At 38.5% G+C, this 11760-nt stretch overlaps 1 protein-coding gene across 1 annotated transcript in view; it reads left to right on the forward strand.

Annotated features, from left to right (window-relative positions):
* Positions 1-11760, forward strand: part of L2HGDH (L-2-hydroxyglutarate dehydrogenase) — a 43505-nt gene that overhangs the window by 27975 nt on the left and 3770 nt on the right. Inside the window, exons 8-9 of the mRNA XM_028099190.2 lie at positions 821-978; positions 2268-2399. Of these exons, the coding sequence (XP_027954991.1) occupies positions 821-978; positions 2268-2399 (290 nt within the window). The remainder of the gene's footprint in view (positions 1-820; positions 979-2267; positions 2400-11760) is intronic.

The following is an 11760-nucleotide window of genomic DNA, read 5'->3' on the forward strand; positions in this document are numbered from 1 at the left end:
AGTGCTTTTTGAACAAGCATTTCACCTGTTTCTCTTGTCATTAAATCCCTAAATCTTTATGCTGAAATCATGGTAATGAAATTGTAATTAAGTGCCTACAAGTGCATGTCTCTAGAAAGCAGAGTGTACCATGGGAGGGACTATGAAGAACCCAATTCCTCCCCCTCTCTGGTGGAAGGAGCACATAAGAGAACTTTCCCTTACAGCATGCCCAGATACCCAGCTGAGAAAGATCTCAGTTCAGGATAGATAGGTGCAGAAAAGGGGATGTGACCACTCTGTAGTTTCATGGTATAGACAGAGCCATTTCCAGGAAGAATTTATTCTTCTCTCTGGAACTACCAGGTAGTTGAACCAGATGAAATTGCCACTATTCAGCTATTTAATGTCTTTGATGGTGCCAAAACATACATTTTATCTGCTTCAACCTAATGCATTTCCACTTTCTAAAAGCCTATACTATAAATGAGTGTTTTTTCCTGGCAGCTCTGATTTTACTTGCCAGCCACATACATTCCTAGTTGTGGGGGAGGGGCTGGGGAGTGGGGTAGCCTGAACTAGTACAGTTCTCTCTCTTTTTAATCCAGAAAGAGGAATACATGGGACGGTATATATCAGTATCAATAGCATCACTGTTTCCTGTGTGGCATTTCTAGGCAGAAGCGTGTTATATAAATATAGAAAAGACTATCTGAATAACAGATCAAAAGTAATGCAACTTAAATGCATCGGAAGAAAGTGTTTTATATTACTAGTTGAGTGTTTGCATATATAATAGAATGTAATATGAAATGATAACTCTGCCATGTTAAATCCATAGGTCCCAGATAGCCGGTTTCCTTTCCTAGGGGTTCACTTCACACCGAGGATGGACGGCAGTATTTGGCTAGGGCCTAATGCGGTTCTTGCCTTTAAACGAGAGGGCTACAAACCCTTTGACTTCAGTGCCAGAGATGTTATGGATGTAATTATGAAGAGGTAACTTTATGTAAAAAAAAAAAGATTTTATATGCTTATGTTTTTAATGTGGGAAATTTTATCTTTCTTGATATTCTATTTATTGGGTAAATCCTCGTATTTGTAATTGGGATATTGATTTTTTTTGTTACTCCAGATTAGGAGCTTTGTGGAATAAACATAATGTTTTAACTACTTCAAGAAAATTCTAGGATGCCTAGGTTTCTCAGATGGTTAAACGTCTGCCTTTGGCTCAGGTCATGATCCCAGGGGCCTGGGATTGAGCCTGCACTGGGTTCCCTGCTCACTGGGGAGGGTGCTTCTTCCTCTCCTTCTGCCATTCCCTCCGCTTGTGCTCTCTAGCTCTCTCTATTTCTCTGTCAAATAAATAAATCTTTAAAAAAAAAAGAAAGAAAAAAGAAAATTCTGATGAGCCAGGGTAGTGTCTTGGTCAAAAAGAACAAGACCAAGAGCCAAACACATATCTGACAATCCAAATCTTGTTTGGCTAATCTTCTAGTTGAGTTTGGAAAAAAAAAGTTCCTTCAGAATTAGTAGATGCCTTACGTTGATAAGATCATTTCAAGCCAGTCACCATTATTTTGAAAACCACTAGAGAAATTGCTGATAACCAAAGTTGTTTCCTTTCGTGGAAAACTAACAATAAATTGTGTTAACCTAGATGGCAGATTATTTATTATTGTAAAGAATAATTCAGTGAGGTATTTTGTTTGGTCCTTTTAACAGTGTTAAACTGTAGAGGGTTTCACATCAAAATCACTAGAAAGCTTGTCCGGCTGTACTCAAGTTTCACCCTTACTGATTCTGAAACAGAAATTTTAGGATGGGGCTTCCTAGCATGTGTGCTTATAAAAGCACATATATGTACACACAGGCTCCGTAGAGTCTCACTTGAGGATCTGGAGTATCTTCCCTCTGGCTCACTAAAGAAAAATAGGGTAGATACTCCATTTGCTTAATGGCTCTGATTTAAAGGTCTGTTACCTTTTAGGTATGGTTTTGAAAGCGTGTACCATTTGCATTAGAAAACCTTGCTTTTGGCAGGCTTTATAGAATTCCAGTTTGAAACCAGCATTCCCTGGGAATTTAAGTTTGGAAGGTATTCATTCCTTTGATGAAGTTTCCTTCTTATATTGACCAAAAATTGATTTTCTTTTAATACATGTTTTTTTTTGTTTTGCCTATATTTCTGTGATGCCACCCCCCCAAATCTCATAGTTGTAAAGATGTTTTATAGTAATAAAGAATTGCTTTCTCTTATAAAGATTTTTTTTTTTTTTTGCTTTCAGTGGCTTGATTAAATTGGTATTCCAGAATTTTTCCTATGGAGTTAACGAAATGTATAAAGCCTGTTTTCTCAGTGCAACAGTGAAGCACCTTCAAAAGTTTATCCCTGAAATTACTGTCAGTGATATATTGAGGTAAGGAAAAACTGTGAGGATTGCAAATATGGTCATGACCTAGGTGACCCTGGGAGGTCGTTCTGACTTGGTGATTTATAAGCACACTTGCAGAGTCCGAGTGCCCACTGAATCTTTGTGTGTTCTCTCTTTCCCAGCAAGCTGTTGAGTTCCCTTTGCAGTGCAGGCATCAGGCCTTGCTGCATCCTGGCCCTTAGTGCCCAGATTAGGTGCATTTATAACTTTCTAGACTACCTTACAGCATTAAACTCAAATGTCCACTGCAGCTATATTGTGATGCCACCTTCACCTTCATGTCTGGCTGTCACTCATGATAAAAACATCTTGCCTGAAATTTTTTAATCTCCCTGGCTACTCACTATTGTCATTGCAAAGCCTTTTGGTTTTAATTCTGTGTAACATCATCGATCACCATGTTAACTAGGTAAGAAACACAGAAAACATTATGTTTTGATTGCATTTTACAACCTTTTAGATACACCTCTATACGTGACATCTTCCTTTCTTCCTCTTTTGTTCTTTCTTGGGTCCTATTCCACAACAGGGATTGTAGTTGCAGGCCAGAAGTGGGAAGTAGTGTGGTAACAGGCAGTCTGAGTCCTAGTGCTCCAGGGGTGTGAGGCCAAGGAAGGGTAACTTAAAAAGGAAGGATAACTTTTTTCTCAAGGATAAAAGGCTCTCTGGACTTGAGCTGTACATTGTCCTAAATAAAAGCCTATTTTCTTTTTCTCTTTGGTGATATTTTAGGGTGTTCACCATTTTCCCTGACTAAGCTATTGTTAGGCCTAATCAGCAATGTACTTTGAAGTACTGTCTGTCCGTGAATCCATCTCTCCATGAATCTCTAGGGTACTGAGTGTCTGTCTTCTCAGTAACAGCTGCTGAACTTGCCTGGAAAGAGAGCAGTAATCATGTCAGCTGTCTCCCTTAGGGGAACTGAGCGTCATGGTCTAAATCTGACTCTAAGGTATCATTCTCAGCCCAGCCTCTTTGAATCCTTAGAACTATTAAAACCTAGCTAATGTTTTTACTCTTATCTCTCTCACTCCTTCTACCTACCTCATGAAATGGAAGGGATAAAAATATCTAGGCTTTCTTTTCTTTCACTCACCTATAAATAAAGGCTTCTGTGTTTTCAGTGGTCTGCTTTAGCAGACTCCTTATGTTTTATATCTGAAAATAGATTGGTCAGATCTGGTATCTGTTATTGCTATTAATATTCCTTAAAAAACACAATAGGTGGGGGCACCTGGGTGGCTCAGTCGGTTAACCATCTGTCTTCGGCTCAGATCATGATCCCAGGGTCCTGGGATGCAGATCCATGTCGGGCTCCCTGCTCAACAGGGAGTCTGCTTCTCCCTCTGCCCCTCCTCCCACTCATTTTCTTAATCTCTCTCTCTCTCTCTCAAATAAACATAAATTTTTTTAAAGATTTTATTTATTCATTTGAGACACAGAGATAGAGAGAGAGAGCATGAGCAGGGAGAGAGGCAGAGGGAGAGGGAGATGCAGGCTCCTCGCTGAGTCAGGAGCCCAATGTGGGGCTCGATCCCAGGACCCTGGGATCCCGACCTGAGCCATAGACAGATGCCTAACCATCTGAGCTACCCAGGCACCCCTAAGTAATATTTTTAAAAAAACAAAAAAGCCCACAATAGGTGGACATAGTGAATTCTGTATATGAACAGTTGCAGTGAATTCACTCCCCATGTTCTATTACCACACTTTCATAGAAGGGAAAACTCTTTAGACCAGTGGATTTTATATGGTAGAACTGGGTTTTGGTGAGTATCCCTGTCTCTCAGTATAAGGGTGTGAATTTCATTTTCCAGATTCATTAGCATGTAGCAGAAAAGGGCACACAGCACTGTAGACAGGTACATTTAGGGACAAATTCAACCTAATCAGAGGGTTTCTCTTTGGAGACGGAGAAGCTGAACAGATTCAGCAATTTCATATACTCCTTCCCTTGATTCCTGTAGCTATTAAAAGAAGGAAATTATCAGTAGCAAAAGGGAAGTTGTAGAAAATATGTTTGATACCATTTATATGGTTTAAACAATAGCATATATAGTTTATGGATTGTATATGTCCTGTGAAAATAGTAACGAGCATGGGAGTAATAAGCACCTAATTCGGGAGAGTGGTCACCTCTGGGGAGAGAAGGGGATGGGGTCAGAGTTCCATAGGTGGCTTCTGTCATATCTATGAGCTTTATTTCTTCAGCTGTTTAGTAAAAGAAAAAAAAATAGGTGTTTATTATGTTATTCTCTGTACCTCTTTATATACCTGCAATATTAAATAATAATAATAAAATAAGATCACTAGACTTTTCCACATTTTGAAGCTCAAGTCCTGCCTGTCTTGCAGCTCAGTGTAGTAAAACCATAAATGCTCTATCATTAATATTGAGGCAGAAGCATATTAAGCAGTTTTAGATAGTCAAAGAGAACTGAAGCTGCACTTTCAGTGTGATATTTAGCTTAAGATAGTGTCCTTAAATTGCCACCGAAGGGCATCCAGCTTGACTTCTTACTGCTTAGCCAGAGCATTTGGGGCAATAATTTACTGGTGAACATTGGATTGGAATGTAAAGTTATAATCTGTCAAATACGTGTACTAGGTATAATCTGTCAAATACATCTCTCATTGTTAAGTGATGATTTCTAAGGTTCTTAATTTTAACTCAAGTCCTTTCATTTGTTCTGTGATTAATTTTGACATGGTAATTTAAGTTTTTATCTGTTTTATCTGTAAGAGTGGAAAAGATGAAGACACATATGCCAGGATCCCCACTTTTTCCCACATTTCATTTTTAAAAATGTCTTATTTGGGGAATTTTAGAGTAAATTTTCAGGCAAGATGTTTTCATGGTGAGTGATAGCTAAAGACTATATACTATGTCATTGTGAAAGGCAAAGGTGATAGCCAAACATTCCTACAATTAAGGTGATCTAGATCAAGGTTTCCCAATCTTGGCACTACTGAAATTTTGGTCCAAATAATTCTTTGTTGTGGGAGACTGTCCAGTTCATTATGGAATGTTTAGCAGCATCTCTGAACTTTACCTACTACTCTACTAGTTAAAACCAAAAATGTCTCCAGACATTGCCAAATATCCTCTAGGGGGCAAAATCTCCCTTGGTTGAGAACAACTAGTCTAGAGAATTCGGCAACCCTCACACTACAAAATACTCAAGAGTCAGGAGAAAATATAAAAATCCCTTGAAATACGTTATAGTTGTGAATGCAACAAAGTAAGGAGCATCCCAGAAGCAAAAACAAAGAGAAAATTGAAAACCCATGTACTAAGAAGAATTGGTACTGGTGTTATTCTGGGTAGGAGGGGGGTAGATTTGCTGATTTTCATGCAAATATAACTGAGCTTTATTTTTATTTGATACATGATTTACATACAGTAAAATATGCAGATCTTAAGTGCTCAGTAGATTTTGGTGGTTGTATAAGCTCATGTATCCACCACATAAAGCAAGGTATAAAACATTAGGGACTTATATTTTAATTGCTGCTCAAGTGCTGGGAAGGAGGCCTGTCTATAATAGGTAAAAACTTGGAACTGAGACCCCTGTGTAAAGCCAGGGGCTCTTGAAGGTCTATACCTTCAGTGAAGAGAAAGTCTAGAAAAAAAAAATCCTCTTGGCACCAGAAAGTGTTAAGGAAAATTTTGTCTATCCTGGTCTTGGGGGTAGAGGGAGTGTGTGTGTGTGGGGGGGGGGGTGGAATCTCCTAAAAATCTAGAAGCTTGGGCCTGCCCTCACAAATGCTTAGAGTTTGAATTTATACTACCATCTGGATCTAGGAACCTTAAGCTGAGAAATTAACTTAAAAAGTAGATCCAGGAGTGCCTGGCTGGTTCAGTTTATAGAACATGAGACTCTTGATCAGGTCATGAGTTCCAACCTCACGTTGGGTGTAGAGATTACTTTAAAAAAAAAAAAAGTAGGTCTAGACTTGTTTGGATCCTTCTTCAAACTAACCATTTCTCCCTCTCTCACTTTATTTTTTTTTTAAAGATTTTATTTATTTGAGAGAGAGAGAATGAGAGAGAGAGAAAGTACATGAGGTGGGGAGGGTCAGAAGAAGAAGCAGACTCCCTGCGGAGCAGGGACCCCCATGCAGGACTCGATCCAGGGACTCCAGGATCATGACCTGAGCCAAAGGCATTCGCTTAATCAACTGAGCCACCCAGGCGCCCCTCCCTCTCTCACTTTAAACAAATTAGAGAGACAGGGTAATCTGACCACAGACTGAATATTGTTGATACAAAACAGTTATTAGTTTTGAATTATTATTTTTAAGAATCCTTTTAAAAGAAATGAAGTGAAATGATATGCTATCTGGTATTTGGTTTAAAATAATTCAGTTGAAAAAAGGTGGATAGTGAGTGGAGATGTAGATGAAACAAGATTAACTGTGTGTTGATTATTGTTGAAGTTAGGTAATACATAGATACCAGTTCATTATGCCATTCATTTTACTTTTGTATGTGTTTAAAAATTTCCGTTAAAAACAAAAGTTCTTTGAGGATGGTAATACCCCTGGAGCACCAGATAGAAGCAAATGTAAAACCTCTATGGAGGGACGTAACTTCAACCCAACCCCTATAGATTTCTCCTAGATAAAGTCCTGCTGTTCTGAACAGGACCTTGCCATCAAAAGTTATAAAACACCGTAAGTGAGAAATAAGCAGATAGAATAAATACCAGAATTAGACCTGTAACAACTTGGGTTAATAGTAATGTTAGACCATAAAGTAACCCAGTGAATTTAAATGGATAATAGTAATATCAGAAACCATAAAATAACCTAGTAACTTGAAAACATGAAAAAGAATAAGACTCCCTCCCCCCAAAAATCTGGGCAAATTTGGAAACCAACTAATTAGAATTTCTATAAATGAAGAATATAGTTCTTAAATTTTAAAACTCAAATGACTAAGTTAGATAGTTGGTTAGACCTACCTTAAGAGAAAATAAATAAGTTGAAAGGTAAATCTGAATAGTTAGAGAATGACATTGCAAGATAAAGGTGCATGATGTAGAAATTAAAAGACATGGAGAAGAAAATGAGAAGAATCCAGACTATATATTTCATAGGATTCCAGAGAAATTGAGAAGAGGCAATACTTTGAAGAGGAGTATTTAAGAATTTCCTAGAATTGACAAAAAGACATAAAATTCACAGGATGTACAGTGAATCCCATCTGAATAAATAAAACAAAATACAAGAATAGAAATAGATTATATACCTTCCAAATTGGTACAGGAGGAAAAAAGACTGTAAAAACTCGGCTCCTGGGTCGGACAGTTGGTTCAGCATCTGCCTCGGTTTGGGCTCAGGTCATGATCTGAGGTGGGGAGATCAAAGCCTGGCTCTGGCCCCATGCTCAGGGCAGAGTCTGCTGGGGCTCTCTCTACCCTGTCTCTCTGTCCCTGCCCACTGCTCACATTCACACTCGCTCTCTAAAATAAATGAATCTTAAAAAAAAAAAAGAAAACTCAAGTCAAGAAAGGTGAGAAAAATCAGGTTAAATAGCATAAAATAATATGGTAGAAATCAAACATATCGGTGATGACAATAAATATAAGTGGCATAGTAGTTAAGACAGAAATTGTCATGTTGGATTAAAAGAATTCATCTGTGTGCTAGGCAAATTGCTTATTAGAAGAAAGATGAGTAGGGGCACCTGGGTGGCTCAGTTGATTGTGTCCAGCTCTTGGTTTTAGCTCAGGTCATGGCCTCAGGGCCATGAGATCCAGCCCCATGTTGGGCTCCATGCTCAGTGTGGAGTCGACTTGGGATTCTTTCTCTCCCTCTTCCTCTGCTCCCCCTGCCCCCCACCGCTTATATTCTCTCTCTCTCCCTCTCAAATAAATAAAATCTTTTTTAAAAGAGATTTATTTACTTGTCAGAGAGAGAGTACAAGCAGGGGGAGCAGCGAGCAGAGGGAGAAGCAGGCTGTCCGCTGAGCAGGGAGCCCGATGAGGGTCGATCCCAAGGCCCTGGGATCATGACCTGAGCCGAAGGCAGACGTTTAACCAACTGTGCCACCCAGACGTCCCAATAAATAAAATCTTAAGAAGAAGAAGGAGAAGAATGAGTACTAGTCATTTTAGATAAAATACACTTTGTTTTTTTTTTAAAGGATTTTTTATTTTTTATTAGAGAGGGAGAGTACAAGCAGGGAGAGCGGCAGGTAGAGGGAGAGGGAGAAGCAGGCTCCCCGCTCAGTGAGGAGCCCGACGTGGGGCTCGATCTCAGGACCCTGGAATCATGACCTGGGCCGAAGGCAGCCACTTAACCAACTGAGCCACCCAGGTGCCCCTAGATAAAATACACTTTAAGGCAAAAATTACTAGCAATAAAGAAGGTCACTATAAACTTGTTGCATATAATAACAGAGATACGAAATACAAAGAATAAAAATGGACATAACTGCAAGTAGAAATCAACAAATCTACAGTTGTGGGTGATTTTAAGACCTGTTGATAGAAGATAGATCAGGCAGGTAAAATATTAGAAGATTTGAATAACACAATTAAAACACTTGATTGAATATGTATAGGAATCCACAACTCCCATTACAGAATGCTTGTGTTATTCAAGCCCTCAGAAAATATATATACACAAAGGCTCAAAAAGTTCTAATCCCCAAATCAGGTTCTCAACAAAATTCAAAAATTGGGCATAAAAAAACCATGTTTTCTTATCAATCCTTTTAGGGTGAAGATTAGTAACAAAAATGCCCCTGCTTCATATTTGGAAATTAAGATGAACTAGTTTACTTTCCCTATACAATATGCTCATGTGAACTTTTATTTTTAGATTAACAGTAGATCCCATGGTGAGTTTTATAAAATACTAAATTGTCCTATTTGGAACTGGTCAAAGATGTCAATTGTAGCCTTTCATAGCTCTTTTCCAACTCACAGGATAATGCCTGCCACAAAACAATAAAGCAATAAAGACAGCACTCTTCAGATGAAGGAATGCTGTTAGTTACATAGTCACCTTTTGTTTCTAGACACATATAAGGGTTTAGAATTTACATTCCCATTCAATTTAGCTATAAATATAGCAAAATACATAGATACAATAGCACTAAACAGGTCAATGTAGCTGAATTCACAAATATTAAATTTGCTAGCTTGTTCTTTCAGCTATTAAAATAGATTTTTAAAGAAGTAGAAGTTAAGGGGCGCCGGGGTGGCTTAGTTAAGCATCTGACTTTTGATCTCAGCTCAGGTCCTGGGTTCAGGACCCACATTGGGCTCCACGCTGGTTATAGTGCCTACTTAAAAAAAAAAAAAAAAAAGAATTAGAAGTCAAAAAATTAAGTTTCTAGCCTGATTGAGTATTTACTATGTTAAGGCACAAATCTAGACATGAGGGTGAAGTAGGGGTGTTGTATAAGATGTTGGCCCTTGGGGCGCCTGGGTGGCTCAGTTGGTTAAGCGTCTGCCTTTGGCTCAGGTCATGATCTCAGGGTTCTGGCATCGAGCCCTGCGTTGGGCTCCCTGCTGAGCAGGGAGCCTGCTTCTCCCTCTCTCTCTGCCTGCCGCTCTGCCTACTTGTGTTCTCTCTCTCTCTGCCAAATAAATAAATAAAATCTTAAAAAAAAAAAGATGTTGGCCCTTAAGAAAGTTATAGTTCATCTTACCTGAAATTTCAAGTTATAATGCTCTTGTCAAGATGAGGTATTCTGTGGGGGAATGCCTATATATATAATCATGCAAAGAAAAACCCTGAAGTTGCATTAAGTGCTAAAGAGGGAACACGAAGAATTTTGTAGTTTTAAACATTTCATGTTAAGTAGTTAACTTTAGTTTGAGCTAAAGTGAGGTCCTTAGAAAAACAATATTGTATATTGTTTTTTACACTTTGGATTACACTTTGAACACTTGGGCGGGAGGGGACACTGGGAAGATAATTGGTGTTTGTAAGAAATAAATTAAGTATAGACATATTTGTAATTGCTGTTAATCAGTATTGACTTACATTTGCTAAGAAGGGGAAGTCAAAGAAATGTACTAACTAAGCCTCTGTAAGAAGGGAAAGTTTTATTTTGATTACTAAGCATCAATGGCTGGTCATGCCACTGTGTGTCCCCTACATGCTGGCCTTCTGCCAGATAAAAGGTGCCGGACAAGAAAACTCCTAGAGATGCTCTTAAGAGCAACAGCAGCTTTGTTCAGGAAAAGAGGGGAGAAATGCTTCTTTGATGAGCTGAGATAAGCTCATCTTGTGAGAATGCACTAAATGGAGCCCATGCCGGCTGATAACATGGTGTACCAGCGGATCTGTATCCTCACCCGAAGAAATTTCAGCTTCAGTCTGGTTCTTTTGGTGTTCTAAGTGTTGTATCTGATTCTTCCTTGGAAATTCTTACACCTTAAAAATCCCCTGCCCAGATTCCCTGCAGGCTTCTCTAGGCTAGATTACTTTTAAAGATTACTTTTACCTTTATTGTTGTAATTCTTATTTACCTCTATACAAAGGAACAGTTCCAGCTGTGTAACTTCAGGCAAGTTATTTAATCTGTTTCTTTGCTGTTAAATATAAATGGTATCAGCCTCTTATAGTTGTTGTGAGAATTAGAGAGAATTCCTAGTACAGAGAAAGCACTTAGTAAATAATAGTTATTAGTTATTATTGTCATTATCTTAATATCATTAGAGGGCATTGCTCTTATAGTGTTCTGTCTTCCTCAAGTACTTATCTTCATTGGTCTTCATTGGCCCAGAATCACTAAAATGTTTAATATTGTTGCTTGATTTCTTGAGTCTTTGTGGTGTGTTTGGAGGCAGCTGTTTCCTTTTTTTTTTTAATTATTATTTTAAGTAAGCTCTATGCCCAACATGGGGCTTGGACTCACAACCTCAAGATCAAGAGTTGCCTGCTTTACCAGCTGAGTCAGCCGGGCACCCCTAAGGCAGCTGTTTTCAAACTCGGTTTTCTGAACAGTTCCAAGGGAGGTAATTTTTTTTTTTTTAAAGTTAAGCAGGATTTATTTTCATTTGTAAGAGAGCCCTCTTACAACAGCTTTATTCAGTTTTCCTAAAAATGGTGGCATTCTTTTAAACTATTCTTTTAGAAGCAGCAGTTATATAAATAGAATATTGGATTCAACCTCAAAATGTGGGCCCTAGTTAGCTTTATTATTCTGCATGTGATCATGATAAAAGATTAGGATGTTCTTCACATTTCCAAGCTTTAAAAAGCTTGTTCTTACCAAACCTCTAAAAACAGCCATTTGAGAGTAAACCAGCAGAGCATTATATCACTCCAATGAAGTGTAGGTTTCATTACATGCACCAACAAATGACATGGCTAGCTTCTG

Source organism: Eumetopias jubatus, unplaced genomic scaffold, assembly GCF_037043125.1.
Source record: "Eumetopias jubatus isolate StellerSeaLion01/CBP00866 unplaced genomic scaffold, mEumJub1_p1.0 scaffold_7, whole genome shotgun sequence".
Taxonomy (NCBI): domain Eukaryota; kingdom Metazoa; phylum Chordata; class Mammalia; order Carnivora; family Otariidae; genus Eumetopias; species Eumetopias jubatus.